General features: G+C 40.5%; 1 protein-coding gene across 9 annotated transcripts in view; it reads left to right on the forward strand.

The window, feature by feature from the left end:
* The window catches only part of ZBTB43 (zinc finger and BTB domain containing 43), a 35,837-nt gene extending 11,692 nt beyond the window's left edge, over nt 1–24,145 (forward strand). For 5 of the 9 annotated variants that reach the window (XM_082695682.1, XM_082695684.1, XM_082695687.1 and 2 more), the window contains exons 2-3: nt 2,238–2,361; nt 18,767–24,145. In XM_082695682.1, coding sequence (XP_082551808.1) covers nt 18,790–20,193 — 1,404 coding nt within the window. In that variant the 5' untranslated portion in view covers nt 2,238–2,361; nt 18,767–18,789 and the 3' untranslated portion in view covers nt 20,194–24,145. Of the gene's footprint in view, nt 1–2,237; nt 2,362–7,349; nt 7,504–9,055; nt 9,076–18,766 lie in introns of those variants that run through there. The other 4 variants (XM_082695689.1, XM_082695685.1, XM_082695683.1 and 1 more) reach the window with 3 other exon arrangements.
* Nucleotides 24,146–25,787: the final 1,642 nt, after the last annotated feature.

Raw genomic sequence — 25,787 nt, forward strand, 5'->3', positions numbered from 1 at the left:
TCTTCTTGGGGCAGATTCCTGCCCTAGCTCTTCTCCCTCCATGTTCCTTAGATATAATGCAGAAATCTGCTGTATGCCCATGGGAAATTTGAGGAAGATTTTACTTTTTACATGAAGAAAGCTCTTAGGGTTGGAAAAATAACCCTGTTATTATGATAATGCAAAATTATGTGTCATTTCCTGTGTGTTTTCTGTTGGGGGAGGCCTTTGTGTACTGTTCTCTTAAGCTCTCGGGTTGCGGGTGTTGTAGTTTATCAAGCTGAATTACTGCTGTATGGAATCCTAGATACCATAGATTGTTTTCTCTGCCACCAAAGAAGGAGAAAACACTGCCAATTAAGCTATGACATGTGCTTTTTAATCATTTAGGTTTCTAAAAAAATTATTTTTTAAAGATTTTATTTATTTGAGAGAGAGAGAGCACAAGCAGGGGAAGGGCCAGAGGAAGAGAGAGAAGCAGGTTCCCCGCTGAGCAGGGACTCCAATTCTAAGCTCTATCCCACCATCCTGAGATGATGACCTTGAGCTGAAGGCAGCTGCTTAACTGACTGAGCCACTCAGGCACCCTAGGCTTATAAAATTCTTATTGAGAAAACATTTTTAGACTTACTTAGATATTTTTAAATGACATCATTCTACAGCCTAAATAAAAAAGAAAAAGAAGTGAAATTATTTGGTTAAAGTGTTTGTTACAAACTTTTAACATTCCTACCCTTAAATACTTTTCAGTTCAGAGTTCGGTCCTTCCTTTCCTACAGTGTCCTCCTTTGTGTCTTCAGAAATACTAATGAGGCTCTCAGGAATGCTCTATCTTTGTCTCAGGCAGTGACAAACATTAAAATCTCCACTTGGCCATCACATCCTGATTGCAGAAATTTTGAAATATGCCCCTTAAAATCAGTTAAATATACTCTGTATCATTGTCATGAACTTTTCCTTTTTACCTTATTTATATGTACAGTTGCAATAGAAGGATCTTTGTCTTATTTGTAACATGTTGAGAACAAAAATTTTCCTTTATTTTGTTGGTCTTCTGTAGCTAATCATTTTCCTGAAACTGAATACTGTTTCTGCCTTCTGACTTCCTTGAGTTGAGCTTCTTACCCCAAATGCTAATGAATATGAGAGGGCATTTAAAACCATTTCCTTAGCTATATTGTACTGTAATGGCAGGATGACTGATAAGTGGGGAGTTAGTGGTTAGAACAATACCTTTGCTTTTGAATCTCAGAGTTTACCACAATGGAATGTTTGCCCTGAGTTTTAAGTAAAACATTCAGCAGTGGCTTAAAATTAAAGGAAGAATCAAACCTCATCAAGTAGGTAGCTAATTTTTTTTTTTTAATGCTAAAACAGGTTTTACTAAGTTCTTCACCCGAAGTCTTCCAAGTAGAACTTGCAGGAATGCTGATTGACATGGTCTGGAGACTGAAACGACTTTTCCAAAGGATAGTTTAATTCTGTAAAGTTACATAGACATTGATCAGTGTTGGTTTTCTGTTTTTAACCAATGTGCCCCATGGTGTGGTGTAAGATGTTATTAAAACTGGGTGAGGGGTTGCGGGGTGTACAGAACCTTTGGTGTTTTTTGGTGACTTTTGTGTGAATCTAACATTCAAAATTAAATTAAAAATACAAAACGGGGGCGCCTGGGTGGCTCAGTGGGTTAAGCCTCTGCCTTCAGCTCAGGTCATGATCTCAGGGTCTTGGGATTGAGCCCCGCATAGGGCGCTCTGCTCAGCGGGGAGCCTGCTTCTGCCGCGCCCCCCCCCCACCTCTCTGCCTGCCTCTGTCTACTTGTGATCTCTGTCAAATAAATAAAATCTTTTAATTTAAAAAAAAAATACAACACGGGGGTGCCTAGGTGGCTCAGTAGGTTAGGCATCTGCCTCAGGCCTAGCCATGGTCCTGTCCTGGGATCAAGTCCTACACTGGGCTCCTTGCTCAGCAGGGAGCCTGCTTCTCCCTCTCCCTCGGCCTGCTGCTCCCCGTGCTTGTGCTCTTTCTCTGTGTCAAATAAATAAATAAAAATCTTTTAGAAGAATAAATAAGCTAAAAAATACAACACAGAAGCAAAGAAGGTACAGAATTGAAGTTAATATAACCAAAAATACCAGTGTTGATTAGTTTTCTTTCTGCTGCTCACACACCTGTAGTATTTATTAGGAAGGTACACAGACACGGTAAATGTCACCAGCATCTCTTTCACATTTTCAACATGATTTTTTTTCTTTCAGAAGTCAGTGCGATTTTAATTTGAAGCAAAACAGAGAAATGGGTTTCTCTTCCTCATTCATCCTTACTGCTTTCTGATGGCCATGGCATAAAGGGCTTTTTCCTAGGAATACAGCTTTGCATTAGGTAAGCTATGAACTTACTAAAAAGAAAGGTTTTTTAAATTTTTTACTAAAATACTTCTTTTCAGCAAAAATAATGATGTAGTTGTATTTAATTGCTCTAGACCAGAGTTGCTTATACTTCTATTCTGGGGAGGAGCTCTTGTGTATTTTAAGACCAGTCACTGCTTTACATTATTTAACTTCACAGAAACTTCTCTGCTGAGTGACTTGTTTTAACTTAGAAAAATAATAGATTTAAATTAAACTGTTTTGAATCCTGACCTACCCTTCTGAGATATATGATGTGGGACAAGTCTTTTAACCTTCCTGAGCTTCAGTTTACTCATTTTTAAAATTAGTATGAGGATTCAGGGATATTACAAGAGCCCAGGTTTCTCTAGTCTGTTTTGTGAACTGTAAAGCATTTGGCTAAATACAAAGAATTTTGGTAGGCATGGGGTATTGGTATTTTTATACATCTGCGCCAGTCTTTAGATTTACTGAAGTGGTATTTACTGTATTTAAATGGGCTCCCTATAGTAAGCATGCAAATTACCCTCTGATCTGATTATGAAATCTCTGGAGGGCTTCAGGACTGATGGGCCTACTTCCCTATTAATGTCTAAAACTTGACATACTATTCTTTAGCTGTATAATTAATACAGGCTACTGTTAAAACTCATCAAAGTTGGAAGATACCTTGAAGATCATCTAGAGCTTGGTGATTCTTCAATATTTCCCAGTTTTTCCCTGCTTTTAAAAAAAGCCAGAGAGCCTCCGTGAACTATGGAGGGAGTGAGTGGGAATAGGTTGGGTTACTATTGGGTTATTGTTGTCATTGTTTTAAAACTGAACTATGTGCAAGATAAATAAAATTACTAGTACATCATTAAGTCTGAAGATTATAAATAATTTGCTCTGGAGTTTAGGAATGTATTGTATATTATAGATTATTTCCATTTATTTGTGAAAATAGTATTCACCTTTACCTTTCATACTATCATCAGGCTATATTGGGCCTGAGCAAGTGTTTTGAACCCAACTTCGCCACCCACTAGTTATATGACCTTAAGCAGATGGTGTACCTCTTTGTCTGTTTCGTATTATATATTCTATACAATAGGAATAAAAAATACCTATCCAGGGGTGCCTGGGTGGCTCAGTGGGTTAAGCCTCTGCCTTTGGCTCGGGTCATGACCCCAGGGTTCTGGGATCAAGCCCTGAATCCTGCTTCCCCCTCTCTCTCTGCCTGCCTCTCTGCCTACTTGTGATCTCTCTCTGTCAAATAAATAAACAAAAATCTTAAAAAAAAAAAAAAAAAACCTATCCAGTGAGTTATTTTAAGGACTAAGATAAAATATATACAGTGCTTTTGTATAGATTTTGGTACAATGCACACATTTAATGAATAGTAGATACTGTTGTTATCTCTATAATTAGATTTTTCCCTGTTACCCAGTTTGGAAACTTTGTAGTCAGTAACTAGTTTACCTTGCATTACTTTATTTTTCAAACTGCTCGATTAAGATATAATTCATGTGCAATTAAAAGTTTTTTAGTATATTTAGTGGGTTAGTATATTCAGATAGCCATTACCACAATCTAATTTGAGGATTTTCATCCCCGCCCGAAAACCCCAGTTGGCAGTCAGTCACTACCGTTTCCTTTCCCCATAGTTTCTGGCAGCCACTGATTCACTTTTTGTCTATAAATCTTTCTGTTCTGGACATTTCTTATAAATGGAATCATACAAGATGTGGCCTTTTGTATCTACCTTCTTTCACTTAGCATCATGTTTTCAAGGTTCAGCCATGTTGCCACATCTGTCAGTGCTTCGTTCTTTTTTATTGCCAAAAGAATGGCATAATATAAGAATACTTATATAGAGGCGCCTGGGGGGCTCAGTGGGTTAAAGCCTCTGCCTTTGGCTCAGGTCATGATTCCAGGGTCCTGGGATTGAGCCCTGCATCGGGCTCTCTGCTCAGCAGGGAGGCCTCTCTGCCTGCCTCTCTGCCTACTTGTGATCTCTGTCAAATAAATAAATAAAATCTTTAAAAAAAGAAAACATACATAATACATAATAAAAGGGAATACTGTTTCATTGTATGGATATATCACCTTCTATTTATTCAGTCAGCAGATGAGGACCTTTGGGTTATTTCCACTTTTTGGCCATGATGGATATTGCTATTGTGGATATTTGTGTGGATATCATACCATATGTTTTCAGTCCTCTTGGGTATAGACCTATGAGTAGAATTGTTGAGTTACATGGTAGCTCTGTGTTTAACTCACTGAGGGGTTGCCAAACTGTTTTCCAAAGTGGCTGTACCACTTTATATTCATATGAGCAATATATAATGGTTTTGATCCTTCCACATCTATGTCAATAATTGTTTTTGTCTGTTTTATTTATCATAGCCATCTGAATGGTTATCTCTCCTTGTGGTTTGAATTTGCCTTTCCCTAGTGAATAATGATACTGAGCATTTTTTGTGTGCTCATTTGTATATCTTCTTTAGAGAAATGTCTGTTCAAATCCTTTGCCCATTTTTCAGTTGTCTGCTATTAAATTTTCAGACTTCTTCATATATTCTGAATACAGAGCACTTAACAGTAATGTGATCTGCATATATTTTCTCCCATGTTGGAGGTTACCTTTCCACTCCCTGGATGGGATTGTTTGTGTCTTGCACTACCCCTTGCATCTTTCTGCTGAGCAATTCAGTCACTCCTACCAGTTCTACCTCTCTGTTCTCCATAGTCACTGTTACTTTCATGGCCTCAAACCTTGATTACATTTACTGAAATCTTTTCTCTAAGATTTTAATCATTTATTTGAGAGAGAAAGAGAGAGTGAGCAAGGAGCTGGGTAAGGGGCAGAGGGAGAAGCAGACTCCCTGTGGAGCAGGGAGCCCTATACGGGGCTCCATCCCTGAACTCCGGGATCATAAATGGAGCCAAAGGCAGATGCTTAAGATGCTAAGCCACCCAGGCGCCCTTGCTGAAATCTTATAATTAAGCCTGTACTTCTTTGACTTACTCCTGCTTTTAAGTGCATCAGCAGATTGTCTTTCAATCTGCATATCACTGAGAAGTTTTCAGTGCTGCCCCAAGTGCCCACATTTAAAGTTCAGACGGCACCTTTAGCAGGGTAATCCGAGCAGTCCTTCCCACATGAAGCATAGGAGTGATCTTGAATGAAGAGCTCAGAGAGAGCTTGCCAGCTGGCTTTCTGGTGGTAGTTTTAGCATGGGTGAGGGTCTTGCCCTCAGTGGGATGGGGGCAAGAATTCAGTTTCTTCAGTGTGCCATACTCACAGTGCGCTTGACCCACAAGAGATTAAAGAAAACAAACCAGAATGCCATATGATTTATAATTTTTCTTTGTTAGTAAGTGAGGCGGGCTTATAGTTTTTTCATATCTAATTTAGATACCAGAGTTTAAATAAGTTTTCTCCCACCGTTATTCCCTTGCTCCTCGTTCCCCTCTGAAACAGCTTATACAGTATAGGAATTAATTTGCTTTAAAAATTTTTCCCATAAATTATTCTAAGCCTGGTGTGCTTTTGGAAATCATTTGAACTATTTCAGAATTTCTGCACAGTAAACTGTTCAGACTTTTTTTTCTTCTCAGGTCAGTTCTGATAATTTATACTTCTCTGTAAAACTTTTTATCCATGAGATTTTGAAATTTCTTAGTGTGGAATTGTCTTCTGTCTTAAAGTTTCTATAATGTTTTTATAGTCCATTCTTTATTCCAAATTTTGTGAATTTGACACTGCAGTTTTAGTTTCTTCATTGTTTTAGAATTAAGAATTTTGTTTAATTTACTGGGGGGTTTAAGATTTTTTTCTTTAATATTTCTTTATTTATTACAATGTATAATCACATGTAATCAGATGTGCTCTGGTGTGTGTGCCCACTTTTTTCTCTCTTTTTTATTTTTTGGTAAATGTCCTAAAAAATTTTAAAAAGATGTGTTATTTGTAGACTGTAGAGGTTGTATGTTTCATTTAAATTAGCATTACCAGTGATACCTGTCTAAGTTTCTACATTCCAGTTATCCTTTGCCTACCTGATTAAAGAATTAAAAGAGGGAAAATTATATTTCTTACTACAGTTATGTTTCTGTCACTCTTGTTTCCTGGAGACTATATTACATTTACACACAGTTTGCAAGATTATCCTCATTATGAATTATGGAATTCATCAACTAACAATAAACTTGCAAAAAAACAATAAGAACAATAAGCTCTTGTCCCATTTGATACTTTTTACATTGACTCTTACTTTGATATTAATAATGTTGCCTGGCTTTTTGCTGTTTTCATAAACCCATTCTTTTGACTTTTGACCTTTTTGATGGTGAATTCCACTATCTTTTCTGTGTCTGAACAAGTATTTTGCCTTTATTTTGAAAGCTATTTTGATTGGGTATAGAATATAGGTTGACAGGTTTTTACTTTTAGTACTTTGAAGATGCCTGTCTTGCATTGTCTACAGTCTCCTGACTGACATTGTTTCTGATAGGAAGTTTGCAGCCTTTCTTATCCTTGGTTCTCTGTACAGAATGGGTCTTTTTCCCCTCTGGCTGCTTTTAAGAGTTTCTTTTTACTGGTTTGAAGTGATTTGATTATGGTATAGCTTGGGGAAATTTTCTTTATGCTTGTGCTTAGAATTTGTTGAGGTTCTTAGATGTGTGGATTTGTTGTATTATGAAATTTGGAAAGATTTTGACTATTATTTCTTCAAGTAAATTTACCTCCACGTCTTCTCCTTCAGGGACTCCAATTAGGTGCCTTAAAGTTTCTCAGGGTTTACTGATACTTTGTTTCCCCTTCCCCTCTCCTTTTTTTTTTTGGTCCTCCCCACCCCCCCCATTTTATTTTAGGTTGTTTCTCTTGCTGTGTTTTCAGGTTCACTGATCTTTTTTCTGCAGTATTGTTATTCTTCAGTGTTGGCTTATCTGTGTTTTGTTTTTTAAAGAATTTATTTATTTATTTGACAGAGACAGCGAGAGAGGGAACACAAGAAGGGAGCCTGATGTGGGGTTCAGTCCCAGAACCCTGGGATCATCACCTGAGCCAAAGGCAGACACTTAACGACTGAGACACCCAAGCACCCCTGCTTATTTGTGTTTAATCCATAGAAATTCGATTTGGGTGTGTGTGGTTTTTTGGTTGATTTTTTTTTTTTTTAATAGATTCCCTGTTTAAATACAGGAAAGCTATATTTTAAACATATGGAATACAGAATTTTCTACCAGTTATATAAATTTGTCATTTCTGGGTCTATTTCTATTGACCACATTTTTTTCTTTCTTTATTATGGTTTATATTTTCCTGCTGCTTTGCATGTCTAGTGATTTTTCATTAGACGGTAGGCATGAGTTTTACTTTCTTGGGCTCTGGATATTTCTGTACTATGTAGATATTCTGAATAGTTTGATCCCTTTGAGGCTTATTTTCAAGATCTGTTTAACAGGACCAGAGCTACATTATGTTTGGGGCTAAATTCCCCCCTCTACTGAAGCAAGACTTCTGAATACTCAAGATTTTTCACTCAGAAATTTTCTTTTGTTAAGTATTTTATTTGATTGCTCCTTCTACTCTATTCAATTCTTTGTCTGAAGGACACTAACTAGCCATACATTGGATCTCTATTCCCTTTTCTCCTGTTGTATTCTCTTCTTTCTTGCTGTTTTCATAATTTTATTCTCCTCCTGCATTCTGGTAAAAGTTCCCCTAGGGTGCCTTCCACATCACTGATTCCATTTTCTGTTGTTGTGGTTCTGCACCTAATCGGCTGTTTGCATTTCTGCTCTGTTACTAGTTTCTCTGCATCTTCAAGTTATCAGCCCTTTTTTTTTTCATATATACCATGTCTTCATAAGTTTGTGGAAACTTTTTTTTTTTTTTAAGATTTTATTTATTTATTTCACAGACAGAGATCACAAGTAGGCAGAGGGGTAGGCAGGGGGTGGGGGGGAAGCAGGCTTCCCACCAAGCAGAGAGCCTGATGTGGGGCTCGATCCCAGGACTCTGGGATCATGACCTGAGCCGAAGGCAGAGGCTTTAACCCACCGAGCCACCCAGGCGCCCCTGGAGTCATCATTTTGAAAATGCTGTCTAAGGGCATCTGGGTGGTTCAGTCGGTTAAGTGTCTGCCTTCCACTCAGGTCATGATTCCAGGATCAGCAGGAAGTCTGATTCTCCCTCTGCCTATCCCCCTGCGCGTGTGTGTGCATGCACGCCCATGTGCTCTCTTGCTCTTTATCTGTCAAATAAATAAATAAAAATTTTTTTTAATAAAATATTTTTTAAAAATAAAAATTAAAATGCTATCTAGAGGGGCACCTCAGTGGCTCAGTTGGTTAAGCGTCTGATTCTTGGTCTCAGCTCAGGTCTTGATCTCAGGGTTGTAAATTCAGGCCCCACATTGGGTTCCGCACTGGGCATGGAGCCTACTAAAAATAAAAACTAAATGAATAAAAATAAAAATGCTGCCTAAGCTGTGCTCTTTAGGGGTGCCTGTCTGGGTCAGTCAGTATGGCTAGTGACTCTTGATCTTGGAGTCTTAAATTCAAGCCCACATTGGGTTTGCTTTAAAAAACAGAGCTTGCTTTAAAAAACAGCAACAAAACTGTGCTCTTTGTTAACTCATTACTGTTTTCTTTTTTGTTATTGTAGAATGTATTTACAGACCTCATGTACTTACAGAATGAAACGAATCAGGTATTTTTTTTGTTTGGTTGGTTGGGTTTTTAAAAAATATTTTATTTATTTATTTGACAGAGAGAGATCACAAGTAGGCAAAGAGGCAGGCAGAGAGAGAGAGAGGGAAGCAGGCTCCCTGCCAAGCAGGGAGCCTGATGCTGGCCTGGATCCCAGGACCCTGAGATCATGACCTGAGCTGAAGGCAGAGGCTTAACCCACTGAGCCACCCAGGCATCCTGACCAGTCAGGTTTTTAATTCTTTAATGGGAAACATTCTGCTTGGGTCTGAAAAATTTCCACCTTTGTGGGTGGGTTGTTTTTGTTTTGTTTGTTTATTTGTTTGTTTTACCATATACACCAATGCTGTTAGAATCATCTCTTAGCTCTTTAGTTGGAAGACAGGCTGAATCATCCTGACACCAGGGGTTAACTTGAATGGCTGGGCCAGAGGCTAGGTCTTAGGAGAGCTTGAGCTCTGTGCACTTTATTCTGTGTTAGGGAAATTGTTTAAGATTTTATTTGTTTGAGAGAGCACACGCACAGAGAAAAAGTGAGGAGGAGAAGCAGACCTCCTCACCGAGCCAAGAGCCAGACACGGGGCTGGATCCCAGGACCCCAAGATCACAACCCAAGCTGAAGACAAGACACTCAACGTGTCTTGGCCCAGCCGACAAATGTGTCTACCTCCTTCCTGGGGCTACTCCTGAGCCCCACCCTCTCATGTCAAGTTTTTAAAAAAATTTCTACTGAGGCACTGTGCAACCTTCGGTATTCCAGTATAGCCAGCTACGAATGTTGCTAATCAGCAGGACCTGTCGCATAGTCCGCTCTGCAGTTTTAGCCCTGGATGGACCTTCGAATGAACAGGCATTAGCGTTCTTCATTGCTGCTACTATACCAGGATTGTCTGACATAGTAGGTGGAGTTGCAGGAGTAATGCGTCTTTTCAGTCTGGCCCCATCTCAACTCTGTCCTTAATTAAAGTTTAACCAGATAACTCTGGTCGCTAGTTTCCAGGACTAAGGCCAATTTTTTTCATTTTTCCTAGATTATTTTGGTTAGGATATGGTAGATGGGAAGAATTATATATTGCTTTCAAGTCTTCCATCTTACTCTGTGATACTGAAATTTATTGTGAAAGGACATATGACTGTAGGGTATACCGGGTCCCCTCCTCTGAATTTCTCTTGAGTTTATAATTCTCTTGTGGTCGGGGCACCTGGGTGGCTCAGTGGTTTAGGCCGCTGCCTTCGGCTCAGGTCATGATCTCAGGGTGCTGGGATCGAGTCCCGCATCGGGCTCTCTGCTCAGCGGGGAGCCTGCTTCCCTCTGTCTCTCTCTGTCTGCCTCTCCATCTACTTGTGATTTCTCTCTGTCAAATAAATAAATAAAATCTTTAAAAAAAATAAAAAATAAAAAAAATAATTCTCTTGTGGTGCTTTTATCAGGCTTTTCCTTGAATAACACAGTTGTATGCATTTTTCTTAATCTCCCCTACCAGATTATAAACTCTGTACAGTGAGATTCCTTGATCATTCTAGAAATTCTTCCACAGTATTTTGCATATGATAGTTCATGGTGGTGTACTTATTTAAGTGTTTATTGTGAGTTAATTACTTCTGTCAAAGTTTTTTTTTTTTTTTAATTGAAACAACAGCCATACTATTAATATAGGTAACAGCTGCTTGTGAGCTTATAAATAGGCTTATATAGCAGGAAAACCCAAAGGAGAAGTTCAGGCTTTGCAGGTTAGTAAGATCAGGGAACGTGTAGAAATACCACACTCACCCAAAGTTAAGGGGTAGAGGTCAGATGCTTGTATTTTATTTATATTTTTCTAAAGTATTTTATTTTTAACCTCTACGCCCAGCATGAGGCTCGAACTCACAACTCCAAGATCAGGAGTCACATTCACATGCTCCACAAGCTGAGCCAGCCAGGCACCCCAAAAGTCAGATACTTTTAAATTTTAAGGACCATTACCACCTTGACATAGTTGAAAATAAAGTTATGTGATTTTTTTTTTCTTCCCAGGTTTTGGGGTTTTTTTAATGTGTGGTTAAAAAATACATATATCGGGGGCACCTGGGTGGCTCAGTGAGTTAAAGCCTCTGCCTTTGGCTCAGGTTGTGATCCCAGGGTAATAACTCCCATTTCTAATTCCCCTGAGCCAATAATAACCTCTAATCTACTTTTTTGTCTCTGAATCTGCCCATTCTAGATATTTCTCATAAGCGAAATTACACAATTGTGTCCTTTTGTGTCTAGCTTCTTTAAGTTAATGTTTAGCATGATTTGGCATGTTTTCCATGTTTATATTATAGCATGTATCAGAGCTTTATTACTTATTATATTCTGTATTCTTTTAGGTGTCATTGATTTGTAATAATGTTAAGTCCTCTATTTCCTTTTAGATCCTAAATCTGGTTTTTTCTATTACTGAAAGAAGTTGGAGTCACCACCTGTTGTTGTAGATTGGTCTGTTTCTCTATTCAGTTTTGTCCATTTTTTGCTTCATATATTTTGTCCCATATATATTTCTCTTGTTGGGTACATATATGTTTATGGTTGTTATATCATCTTGATAGATTGAACCTTTTATCCGTATATAATGTCCTTTGTTCTTGTAACCTTTTTGACTTGAATTCTATTTTGTCTGATAATAATATAGTCGCTCCAACTCTTTTGGTTACTCTTTGCATGGAATATCTTTTCTCTCATTTTACATGTCTCTTATAGATAAGATATAAATAAGTCATGTTTTTTTTAAAGATTTTATTTATTTATTTGACAGACAGAGAGCGATTACAAGTAGGCAGGCGGAGAGAGGGAGGGAGCAGGCTCCCTGCTGAGCAGAGAGCCCGACGTGGGACTCGATCCCAGGACCCTGAGATCATGACCTGAGCCGAAGGCAGCAGCTTAATCCACTGAGCTACCCAGGCGCCCAATAAGTCATGTTTTTTAATCCATTCTGCCAGTCTCCAACTTTTAATGGGGGAGTGTAATCCATTTACATTTAAATACTGATAAGGAAGGATTTACTTCTACCGTTTAGCTGTTTTCTATATATCTTGTATGTTTTTTGTTCCACAATTCCTCCCTTACTACCTTTTAAAAACCGTTAAGGGGCGCCTGGGTGGCTCAGTCATTAAGCATCTCCCTTTGGCTCAGGTCATGATCCCAGGGTCCTGGGAGCAAGCCCCACATCGGGCTCCCTGCTCCGTGGGAAGCCTGCTTCTCCCTCTCCGACTCCCCCTGCTTGTGTTCCCTCCCTCACTATGACTTTCTCTGTCTAGTAAATCTTAAATGTGTGTGTGTGTGTGTGTGTGTGTGTGTGTTAAAAAATAAAATAAAAGCATTTATTTACTCTCCTTTGATATGCCATTTTGATTCTTTTCTTTCCTTTCCATGTATAGTCTTAGTAATTACATTGAGGTTAACAGTTAACCTCTTAAACTTAGCAGCAACTTAGTTTGACTAATTTAATCTTAGTTCCTTTTACTTTTTTTTTTCTTTTTTTTTTTTTAAGAGAGAGCACACAAGTCCGCTTGAGTTGCGGGGGCGGGAAGATGTGGAGAGGGGGAGAGAGAATCTTAAGCACGCCCAGCACCCTAAGATCATGACCTGAGCCGAAATCAAGTTGGATGCTTAACCAACTGAGCCATCCAGGCACCCCCAAACTTAGTTTCAGTAGTACACACTCTGTTACTTAGATATCTATCCCTCCCCTTTCTATTATTGTCATGGATTACATTTTCATATGTTGTCTATCGACATAGATTTATAACTATTTTATGCATTTATCTTTTAAAGCATACAGGAAAAAAAGGAGTTATAAGTCAAAAGAATAATAACAGCTTTTATGTTTACGTTGCTAATCTTTATCAGTGGTCTTTATTCCTTCATGTGACTTGGAATTACTACCTAGTATTCTTTTATAGTGGCCTGATGGATCTCTTTTTATCATTTCTGGTAGAGGAGGTCTACTGGTAATGAATGTCCTTAGCTTTTGTTTATCTGGGACTGTCTTAATTTCTCCTTTATTCAAGAAAGGATAGTTTTGCCAGATAGAAAATTACAAGTTGACAGTTTTTTCTTCTACCACTTCTAATGTCATACCACTGCCTTCTGGCCCTGATGGTCTTTGATGAAAAATTAGCTATAAATCTAACTAAAGCTCCTTTTTTATGTGATCAGGCACTTCTTTCTTGCTGTTCTCAAGTCCCTTGTCTTTGACTTCCTGCTATTTAACTTCTAGTGTGTCTAATGTGGATCTCTTTAATTTTACTCTACTTGGGAGTTTTTTGAGCTTTTTGGATGTATGGGTTTGTCTTTTATTTTTTTTATTTATTTTTTTTTTTTTATAAAAGATTTTTATTTATTTGACAGAAGGAGATCACAGGCAGAGAGGCAGGCAGAGAGAGAGAGAGAGAGAAGCAGACTTCCTGCGGAGCAGAGTGCCCGATGCGGGGCTCGATCCCAGGACCCTGAGATCATGACCCGAGCTGAAGGCAGCAGCCCAAACCACTGAGCCACCCAGGCGCCCCTGGGTTTGTCTTTTATAAGGGGAAGTTTTCTACCAATATTTCTTTTAATACTGTTTCTATCTTTTCTTTTATTGGAGACCCCCATGGTGTGCATGTTGGTACATTTAATGGTGTCCCACAGGTACCTCAGATTGTGCTCATTTCTCTTCATTTTTCTTCCTATCCCTCTGGCTGGATAGTTGGAATTGCTTTGTCCTTGAGTTTGCTGATTTTTTTTTCCTTTTGCCTATTTAAATTTGCCATCGAGCTCCTCTTGTAAATTTTTAATTTCAACCTGTATTTGTTTCCTATGTCTTTCAAAAACATCACAAACTAGATGGCTTAAATAACGGGAATTTGTTATTTCACAATTCCAGAGGCTAAAAGACCAAGATCATGGTGTTGGTAGATTTGGTTTCTCCTGAGGCCTTTATTCTCGGCTTGCAGATGGCCATCTTTTCACTGTATCTTCACATTGTGCACGCCTCACATGTTTCTCTGTGTGTCCAAATTTCATTCCTTAAAATAATACTAGTCAGAGTGGATTAGGGTCCACCCTAACAACAACTCAACATCTCATAGCAATCACATTCTAGGGTGCTTGAGGAGTCAGGGCTTCAACATGAATTTTGAAGGGATATAATGCAGCCCACAACACAGCTATTATTCTTGGCTCCAGAATTTGTTTGGTTCGTTTTTATCATTTCTGTCTCCTTACTGACATTTTTCTCCTGATTTCCTTTAGTTTTTTTGTCCATAGTGGGGTTTGGGGGGGGTTGTCTTTTTTTTTTTTTTTTTTTTTTTTTTTTTTTTTTTTTTTTAAGCAATTTGAGCACATACAAGGGAGATGATTTAACAACTTAAGCTAGTAATTCCAATGTCTTAAATTCCTCAGGGATAGTTTCTACTATTCTTTTTCTTGTGAATGCACCTGTTTTCCTTTTACTTTGTAGTTTTTGGTTGAGAGCTGGAACGTTTTATGTATTCTAATATGGTTAACTCTTGAAATCAGATTCTTCCTATCCTTTGGGATTTCTTTTGTTACTTTTTGAGGGCTGAAGTAATTTGTTTGCATGACAGTTTTTCCAAATGATTTTGCAAAGTCTACATCCCTTATTGCATGTAGTCACTGAAGTTTCTGTTGCTTTATTACATGGTCAGCCTGTGACAGACTTCCTTAAATACTTGGACTCGGGCCCTGGGGGTGGATGGCAGGGGAGTGTGTTTGTCTTTTCAAAAATCTTACGGTTAAGGGGCACCTGGGTGGCTCATTGCGTTAAAGCCTCTGCCTTTGGCTCAAGTCATGATCCCAGGGTCCTGGGATTGAGCCCCGCATTGGACCCTCTGCTCAGCGGGGAGCCTGCTTCCCTTCCTCTCTCTCTCTGCCTGCCTCTCTGCCTATTTGTTATCTCTGTCTGTCAAATAAATAAATAAATATCTTTTTTTGAAAAAAATCTACGGTCGGAAAAAAGTTTATGATCGATGCTGCTGAGGAAGACATTGCTGCTTGAGCGGGCCAAAACAAAGCTATGTGGATCCACCATACTGGCCAGAATGCAAACCCTCAGCTTTGAAAGATGTAATCCTCGTCCTCCCTGGTATGAGCCAGCCACTTCAGGAATGTGGGCCACTGTCCCACAGACTGGCACAGGGGTGAGGAATGGGGTTTATAGTTGGTTTGTGCATACAGCTCTCTTGGTGAAGTTCAACGCCTCTCCCTTCAGCCAGCATTGTCTTGGTTGCTACAAGCATCTGATCAGATTCCAGAGTTCTGAAATAGTAGCTTCTGATTATTCAGCAGCTTACTGGTTGTTTTGGTGGAGGGACTGATCCCTAGAGCTCCCTTTTTCACCACTTCCTTTAATATCACTTATGACCTTTATTTTTGTAGAATTATTTTTAAAAGTCTTGTTCTCAGTCACTTAAGATTCCACAAAAGATACTTGAAATCTTGAGGAAAAGATTAGTGTTCAGTAGTAGTGTTGGGAAAATAGGCTAGACATTTTGAGGGAAAGGCGCTGGAATCATAACCTTACTCCTTATGCCGAAACAAACTCTTCGTGTATTAAACATTTAAGTGCTTTTTTAAAAAATGGCACCAGGGGGAAAAAACAAATGCTTTTAACTTTTTAAAAATAATCTTGGAGTTGGGAATGCCTTTCTGTGTCTAATACAAAACCCTGGAGCCATAAAAGCAAAGATTGGGTAATTTGTATACATTTCAAAGTTATAAATTTAATTTACAAAAAACTACAAATCAGTAAGATTAATTGCCCAATTTATTTGAGCAAACAATATGACTGATAATTTATAGGAAAAACAAATGACCAGTAAACATGAACCAAGAATATCATTCTCATTCATAATTAAAGAAATGTTGATCAAAACAACAATGAATTATGGGTTATTCACTTAGGAGATTTGGAAACTTTTTTCCCCCTGGTTTGATAATATCTAGTGTTGTTAAGAGTGTGGAGGAGTAGACCTTATTGTTCCTTGTTGGTAGGAGTGTGTCTTGGTACAACCTTTCCGAAAAGTGGCTTCGTAATATATATCAGAATGTCAAATCCGCAGCCCTTTGACCCAACAATTCCATTGGTAGAGATTACCTTATAGATGTTTCCAAGGATATGCTAAGATAGTTATGCACAGATGTATAATTATATTGTATATATTATAATAGCATTGCTCTTAATTTCAAAAGCCCAGACAATTGAAATTCTATAAGAAGAGAGCTGCTTAAATTAGGGTATGTCCATATAGCAGGAGCTATATCGTCATTAAACAGAACTGAATGAGTTCTTTCTGTGCTAATATAGTACATTAGTTCATTTGAGCTACTGTAACAAAATACCATAGACTGGTTGGCTTATAAACAACAAATTTATTTCTCATAATTCTGGAGGCTAAGAAGTCCAGGGTCAAAGCACTTGCAGATTCTGTGTGTTGAGAGGACCCACTCCCTGGTTCATAGCTAACTCGTCTTTTCCATGTGTCTTCACATGGGCAAAAGGGCTGAATAGTCTCCGTGTCTCCTGTAATTTTTTAACGTTTTTATTAAACTCTGCAGTCAGTGTGGGGCTTAAACTCAATTCTACCCTGAGATTGAGTCACATGCTCCTACCAAATGAGCCAGACAGGTGCCCCTGTGTCTCTGTTATAAGAGCAGTAATTCCATTCATGAGGACTCTGCCCTGGTGACCTCATTACCACCTAAAAACCCTCCTCCAAATGTAATCGCATTGAGGGAATAGGTGTCAACATGAATTTGGAGAGACACAGTCTATACCATGTCAGAAGTTCTCCCAAAATCTATTAAGTGACAAAAGCTAAATGCAGAATAAAATGTAGGTAATGAACCCATTTGGGTAAGAATTTTTAAAGGATATATATGGTCTATTCTGATAAATGCATATAAAAATTTCTAGAAATATATGAATTTATTAATGGTGATTTTCTTTGGGAGGAGGAATAGGAACAATTGGTGAAGAATTTTTGTTTTTGTTTTTTGTTTTTTAAACAAGTTTCTGTAAATGCCTTTACATGTGTATATTATCCCCCCCTTTTTTTAAATAGCTAAAATCCAAATTCTACAGTGATGTGATCTAGCAGAGAATCTGTATACCCAGATATGGTTCTCAGAATTTCCATACTTTCTAAGTCTTATGTTTACATACTATTAACTTCTCCTTTTGAAATTACAGATACCTGGATAGTTTATTTCCTGGTCTATTTTTGCTTTAAATTATCATGAAATGTTTTAAGAGGTGTAGCCATAAATTAATATTTCTTTCTAAAAATACTATGTTACCTCTAAAAATTAATAATGAGTAACATGGTATTTTGGCATCTTCCTAGAAGAGGCAGAATGATGTTATAGGGAAAATAGCATAGGCTTTGAAGTCATAGAGACCCACAGTCAATCAAATTCCAATTTCATAAAAACTAGCTCTTATTTTAACCTTGGAAAAGTTACCTGAAATAGCTGAACTTGAGAATATCAGTCTCCACATTTGCAGAGTCATAAAGATTAAGTGGGAAAAAAAAGGTGTATAGCCCCTGCTATATAGTAATTACTCAAGAAACATTGGTTTCTTTTCTTGGTCTTTCTCCCTATCTCTCGAAGATGACTTTGAATCTTTGCGGGGTTTTTTGTTTGTTTGCTTTGTTTTTAATCTCATACTTAGAAAATCTGGCATTTAACAGTGTTTGGATATAGTATTGGAACCAGGTGACAGCGCCAATAAATCTCTCGGGTTTACTGGTTTATTTTAATTTACTATGGAATTACGGTGTGTGAACAGGATCTCAAACGAAGTTTATCTTATTGATTGTTGCTATTTGAAATTTTCTCTAATGCTTGACTACCCCACAAAATATATTGACAGTAACAGCACAGGCGATCCTTTATTCTTTGTTTTAGTTTTATCTTCGGATTGAGTTCATTCAGTAACAGGGACAATATTTACTATGCTCTTTGGTCTATAAACAACTTGGAGACCACCAGACAGAAGGAATACCTTGCCTTCCCAATTCATTCTGCTTCACATCAGAAGCTCCTAAAGGGCTCAAATTCTGATGGCCACCAGAGAAACACTGTTTGGGGCTTTGGTGAGTTTGCCCCTGTGGTGCTAAAGGACCAAAGGCAAGATTCTTCTGGCCACTTGACCCCCTTTTCCCCTCACTCCCATGCTGGCGTATAGCCTAACGGTCTTGCTGTTCCTTACAGTTGCTGAGTTCATTCTTGTCTCAGAAGTTACATAGCTCTTCCTTCTCACAATTTCATCCTTACTTCCTTACCCCAACTTGGCAAATGTGGATAGAATCTGAGGTCTCTTAAAAACTCTGTCCTTTGGATAGGTGCCATGTTCGTTTGGAGTAGAAGTATTTACTCTGTTTTATTTAGGAGATTTGTATAGCTTACAGATCACATCTCTGTGGATTCTCTTCTCTCATTCACAGACATAGGCAAAATTGAGAGTTATTACCGTGTCGATGGTGGGTGGTTCCTGTTTTCAGCATACTCACACCTGCAAGCCTTGCTCTGGGGGATGAATGCTCCTCCCACTGGCGCCCACAGGCAAGGGGACTGGATGGAACTATGGAACTTGTCTTAGTTTTCTTAGTGATCAGTAAGTTCCTCTTTGGGCTAGAATTAGTACTAATTTTTCTTTCTCTTGTAGCACTGAACAAGATTTGTGATGAAATGGAGCCTGGAACAAACTCTTTTCGAGTAGAATTTCCTGATTTTTCCAGCACAATTCTGCAGAAACTGAACCAGCAGCGCCAGCAAGGACAATTATGTGATGTTTCCATTGTTGTCCAAGGCCACATTTTCCGGGCACACAAAGCTGTTCTTGCTGCCAGTTCACCCTACTTTTGTGACCAGGTACTCCTGAAAAACAGCAGGAGAATTGTTTTACCTGATGTGATGAACCCAAGAGTATTTGAGAACATTCTCTTATCTAGTTATACGGGACGTCTAGTCATGCCTGCTCCAGAAATTGTTAGTTACTTAACAGCAGCAAGCTTCCTCCAGATGTGGCATGTGGTAGACAAATGCACTGAGGTTTTAGAGGGAAACCCTACAGTCCTCTGTCAGAAGCTGAATCATGGCAGTGACCACCAGTCTCCAAGTAGTAGTAGTTATAATGGCCTGGTAGAGAGCTTTGAGCTGGGCTCTGGGGGCCATGCTGATTTCCCCAAAGCCCAGGAACTGAGGGATGCAGAGAATGAAGAGGAGAGCACCAAAGACGAGCTGTCATCTCAGCTCACCGAGCAGGAATACCTTCCCAGCAACTCGTCCACAGAGCATGACCGGCTGAGCACGGAAATGGCGAGCCAGGATGGGGAGGAGGGGGCCAGCGACAGTGCCGAGTTCCACTACACCCGGCCCATGTACAGCAAGCCCAGCATAATGGCTCACAAACGCTGGATCCACGTGAAGCCCGAGCGCTTTGAACAGGCATGCGAGGGCATGGATGTGCACGCAACCTACGACGAGCACCAGGTCACCGAGTCCATCAATACCATGCAGACGGAGCACTCCGTCCAGCCTTCGGGAGTAGAGGAGGACTTTCACATCGGGGAGAAAAAAGTGGAAGCGGAGTTTGACGAACAGGCTGATGAAAGCAATTATGACGAGCAGGTGGATTTCTATGGCTCCTCCATGGAAGAGTTTTCCGGAGAGAGGTCAGATGGGAATCTCATTGGGCACAGACAGGAGGCTGCCCTAGCGTCAGGCTACAGTGAGAATATCGAAATGGTAACAGGGATTAAAGAAGAAGCTTCCCATTTAGGATTCTCAGCCACCGACAAGCTGTATCCTTGTCAGTGTGGGAAAAGTTTCACTCACAAGAGTCAGAGAGATCGACACATGAGCATGCACCTCGGTCTTCGGCCTTATGGCTGTGGTGTCTGTGGTAAGAAATTCAAAATGAAGCATCATCTCGTGGGCCACATGAAAATTCATACAGGCATCAAGCCGTATGAGTGTAATATCTGTGCAAAGAGATTTATGTGGAGGGACAGTTTCCACAGGCATGTGACTTCTTGTACCAAGTCCTACGAAGCTGCAAAGGCTGAGCAGAATACGACTGAGGCTAACTAAAAATAGGATCTGGCCCTTGAGTGGCAGGCACAAAAATAAACTATGGTAATTATGCAAATCTGGGCACAGATGATGCGTGCTACTTGCTATTATGAGAGAAGCTTAAAAAAAAATGGAAGATATTTCTGAAAGACCAGCTCTAAGTAGGCCAATTTAAAAATCTAATTCCTCAAATTTGTATGTTCCTGTCCAGGCCTGGAGTGGGTAACGGGGAGAAGTTAACCCACCTCCCAGCTGGCGAGGTAAAACTTCAGGCCCATTGTTGTGATTGAGGCAGGTGGACTTGGTGATAGAGACACCTGCGCTTGGAACTGGACCCCAGCCTACCAGTTCTGTTTCAGGGGGCAGCCGATTTTGATCACTTATTACAAGGTCATGTTGGAATTTTATTTAGCTCTCACCATAGATAACTTAGGTAACGTGGATTTGTTTTGGTAGCTGCCTCACTGAATGAAATGCTACTTAATGTAAAAGCTACAGATAATGTGATTCCTAGGATGCAAAAGTGATTAACAGAGCCCTCTTCTCTGGTTTTATTCTCTCTAAAAGGGTATTTTAACTATGGAGATGCTAAGAGGGTGACGTTCTAAGTATGAAACAACGTACGGTACAAGCTTCAATTTCTGTTAAGATGCCACTCTCACAATGTGTTTCAGACTCTTGATAAGGCAAAGTTTTGTATTTTAGTACTAACATTTAGTTTGGACAATTGTATCTAATTGCAATTCTCTAGGGTGCCAGAGATAGGTATTTCTAATTGGTTTGCTGTCCCAAATCCTGTATAATTATAGCATCCACACAGTGGGATCTGCTCTGCGGTTAGTAGGCGTCTAGCCTGCTTTGACTCTGACCGTGGTACCATTGGCTGCTGAGCCATTTCTCTCTCAGATTATGATGCTTCCTGAGGAGGTCAGTTAGTGACCACAGTTAGTGGGAATGAGCCAGAAGTCATGGCTGAGAGTTCCCTGTGTGTGGAAGCTTATGGAGGCTGCAGGACACTCCCAGCGACCAGCCAGAGTCTCGGAAGAGCAGACTTTTGAGCGGGAGAGAAGACCAAGCAAGCGGAGTCTTGAAAATACACTGGTGGGAGAGGGAGTCTTAGAGGGGCACACCGAGCTAATGCTGCCGTTCTTAGGAGTGCTGGAAGGGGTTTTCAAAGGGGGAAAGAAGGAATCCTAATTTTAGAAGGTAGCCTCCAGATTCATGTTCCCAAATTCTAGGTAAAGCTGCATAAATTTACAAGTCCACGTAGCTGTACGCACCAGAAGCCAGCAAGAAAAGCTGCTGTTCTTGGACCTTTTCTGCAGCTCGGTCAGATGTTTTAGGTTAAAAAGGAAGCCTCCATTCAGAATGCTTTCAGGCTGTGTCAGATACCTGAAGGCCTCACCAGGGTAGGACAGGGTGCTACTATTATGTCAGCTTTTCCACAAATTACTGGTCTTTTACTTCTAAGTGGAAACTTCTTTCCGTAAAATAAAAATAACTTTTCCTGGATTTGAGGTAAAATTTTGTTTTAAAAGTTTGGCTTTGCTCTAATGTGATACACATTGCTGGCAATGGCCTCCCATTCTCAAGCTCCAACCACAAAGGCATTGGCTTGTTGAACGTTGTCTGGAAAGGGGAAAGAAAGTACTTATTTACCCGTTAACTCTTGTAATCAACATTACAAAACAGGGATCTGTTCATTAACACTGTATCATTCTCGATATATAAAAAGCACTTTGTATTTAAAACTTTATTATAAATATATATATATTGATTTTTTTAACGTAGAAACTAGATATTACCTCTTGGTTGTTTGCCACATTAATATTCTCTTTGTGTCAAAACTTCACGGTTACAGTCCTTTCTCTGCACACCTGACAGATGTGTCTAGAGGTGACTGTGCAAGCAGAGTTTAATTGCTCCTTCTCTTTTTTTTTTTCATGTTAGAAGCCAGTGGGTTTTAGGGATGATCCTAGCCATTATGTGTGAGAAGAAATTGGTTTTTTATTCCTACTGATTTTAGTACCAAGGCAGTGAAGCCATTTTGTTCTGCCAAAAGCTGATCACCCTCTCCCGTGGTGTTAGCAAATCATTTTCTAATAATTTGGAATGTTTGGTGTGCTGTTTCCCATTAAAGATTGTATTCAAATGAGCATTGGGACATTTTGGGAGAAGAGTCTGAGAGGTAAAATAAAAATATTCCAGAAAAATCATGGTTCTTCAGTTATGCTGAAATTAGCACAGCACCTTTGTTACGAGTAATGTTAAAGAATGCTCCTTCAGCCAGGAGTGGTGGGCAGCCCTTGGGTGACAATTTGGGAAGTAGTCACTTGTGCTGGGACTTATCTCATGTGTTGTGAAGAAAGGTGTCTTTTATTGAAATCCTTAGATGTACATCAGCTAAGTATAGAATTTAAAGTGTAAGTTCCTCACATCTGCTGTTTTAAGTTGTTTATGGTAGTTGGGGTTTCCTTTAAAATTCGGGTTGCTAGTTGGGTCAGCCAGACCCTGCAAAGTGGTTGGCATCTGAAGTGCTGGCCATGTTCAGAGAGGTGGGGGAAAGAGATTGCCTTAGTTTGGATAGTGAAAGTGAATTTTTATAAACTTTACTTTATAGGATTAGGAGATCGTACTGGATTACTACCTTTTTTCTCCTACCCACTCTGGGTTGGATAGTCTCTCTGCGTAGCCTCAGTACAGCTTTAGAAAATCTTTATCCTTCCAAATGAGTTTGGATAGTTGTGGGTAACATTTTCCAAACAGTCTTTCAGGGATCGTGTTAATGGCCTACAACCAAGTATTTGTCCCCAACTTTGGGTCTTAACTGTGGTTCTTCTCCAATCCCAGTGGGAAAGGGCTTCAAGGCACCACCAGTGGTATTTAATATGAGTATTTATACCATGCCTTTAATTTTAGATCTACACATTACAGCAATCCACTTGGTCACGTAGGGATCACTGTCTAAGGAAGGACTGGTGTAGCCTTTCCTCGCGTGTGTTGAGGGTTACCCTCAGGCTCTCCTGGGCCCCAGCCTGTTGATTCTGATTTCTAGATCTCCCCTTCCTCTAATCCCTTCTGCAGGCCACAACTCTCAAAGAGTCTGCCCGAAAGGGTCCTCTCCATTCTAGTGGCCATTTGCTGAGCTAAACTGACCCGGCGCTGGCTTCTGGCTGTTTGGGAGAGCTGCTTGGTCTCAGTGACCTCTTCCTGTGGAGGCACGAGGCAGACGCATCCCCATACTGCTGCCGAAGTGGCCCGGTTTGTCCTGGGGAGGGGAATTTGCCGCAGCCTGCTGGGTGAGGATGGGGGAGCTCCACAGGTGTTTGTCTCTGTGAAAGTCTCATTTAGGGACGCTGGAAACCATGAAGCGTATTTTCCCCCTTCCCCAACCCCCGTCTGCCACACCAATGTTGTGATTTAATTGCTTTCATGGGTCACTAACTTTGTTGAGTAAAACCAGGGTCTGTTTGTTTGGGTTTTTTCTTTGCTACTTATATATTTAAAGGTACATGTTTCTTATTTCTGATCTCTACTGATAGTGCCCAATGGGAAGATGCTGGAACACATTTTGCAAATGTGACCTTTTTTTTTTTTTTTTTTTTTTTTTAAGTGTTGCTTGAAGCCTGTGTCATAATGTCAGTTGCTGCTGCCTTCTTTCCTTTTATGAGGTTCCCAATGTTTCTTCCAGAATATTACTTTATTTATGCAAGTCAGGTGACTCTTAGGCCACAAAACCATTTGATGATAAACAGATTATCATTAGGTGCATATCTTATTGATATTTTGTGAAATGTTATGCCTGTGTTGCAAAAGTTGAATAGTTTTGTCTTTATATATTGCTGTCTTCAGTGTACAGCATGGTTTTACTTAATTGAATGTTACTGTTTAATATTTTCTTCTTATAGAAGAGACCATGCCCTTTTGTATGACATGTTTTAATAAATGTTATCCGTCAACTTTGTAAAAAGTTTTGTTTTTCACTCTAGTTATATGACCGCATGTCTTTCTTCTCATCCTGGCTTTTGCCCCCTGAAAATGAAGGTTGTAGCCTTTTGTTAAGTAAATGCCAGATGAATAGTCTGACCAAGTGAGTAGTGAGTGAGCATTTGCCTGTCAGGAATTTATGATGATTAGCCCATTTTCACACACCCCCCCCCCCCCCCCCGCCAGCTCCATCCAGGGTCTAGGCATGCTAGGTATTCTGTTGGCTCCTCAGATCCCCTCACGCTGTGTTTCGCTCTGGATGCTGGCATTGGCAGACCTGCCCTGCCTTCTGGTCAGGGTACCCCAGAGATCATCTGGAAGGAACCTGGTGGATTAGAGGAGAGGTTGTCGAATTCCCTCCCCTGGCTCCTTCCTGCCAGGTGGGGGTTGACAGGTGGCCAGGCTCTGCCTGAGGCCACAGCTCCTCTCAGACCGCTGGACAGTTGGGTGACCACACCCTCTCCTTGGCCAGCCCTCGAGAGCTGCACTGTCCTCACAGACGTTCCCTAACCCTGCCCACGCCCTTTATAAGCAGCGCGTATGTGAAACGGGCACCGCAGCGGAGTGTGCTCTGTGTCACACCAGGACCCCTGCCGACTCTGTAGGTGCCCTCACTCCGCGCAGGAGCCTGTTGTGCCCGAGAGGAGGTGCACCTGTTACGGCGGAGCTGGGTTCACGGCTGTGACCCTTGGAGATGCTTCTTTTCACTGCTCTGTAATGCCCCATGCTCTGGTGGGGTCTCTCCCTCACCTCACTGTGCCTTCCCGCACTCGTCCCCCCGCCGAAAAAACCCTAAAGAAACAGCAACCGTGCTCTTTAAAAGTGCTGCAGGCACTGAGGGGGCCCACGTATTTCCTAACAACAGCTCATTACCAGAGACACTGCTTGTTTTAGACCAAACTTAACCGTCTTCCCACACAAACCTTCTGTTACCACTGTTTGTTGTGAGGTTTCTTTTCCCCTCCCCATTGCTGATTTTAAAGCCAACTGCAGATTGCCTCAGCTAGCTCAGCCATTCTCTGTGTGGGAAGAAGTCCAGAAGAACCATTTCTAGCCCTTTCTGCGGTGGGGCCTGTCGGGGCTGACCAAGGGCAGACAGCTCAGGCCCTGCGGCATGGTGACCCCCCTGACCCCCGCTGGGGCCCCCTTTACCGGCAGCCCCAGCCCACCTGGGGAGCAGGCTTCCTCGCTGCTCCCGCAGGGGCGGAGACCTCTGGGGTGTGAAGATGAGAAGCACTGTGTTCCTTATCAGGAGAAAGCAAAAGATGGAAGTGGCTCGTTTGTATTTGGGAACAGAAGGGGGGTGGGATGTGAGGGGTATAACCCAGATGGAGCATGTAACACCTGTGCAGTTTATTTAGCTTTCCTCAGAGTCAATTCAGGGACCGCTTCCCACCAAACCACCGGAGTGTTCCCTGAGACAGTCTCCATGCCTGGGCATCTTGGAGGGTACACAGCTCTAGAACTTGCCCACAGTCAATGGACCCGCTAGCAGGTCAGCCACAGGAGATGAGGTAAGCTTCGGCTTGATGTAACAGTCATATATGATTGGGTAAATGATTCTAAATAAGATCTTTCTCCGTGCAGAAAGTCTCACTGTGCCCTTCCATCTCGATCTTGTGTTC

This window comes from Mustela nivalis (assembly GCF_964662115.1).
Source record: "Mustela nivalis genome assembly, chromosome: 13".
Taxonomy (NCBI): domain Eukaryota; kingdom Metazoa; phylum Chordata; class Mammalia; order Carnivora; family Mustelidae; genus Mustela; species Mustela nivalis.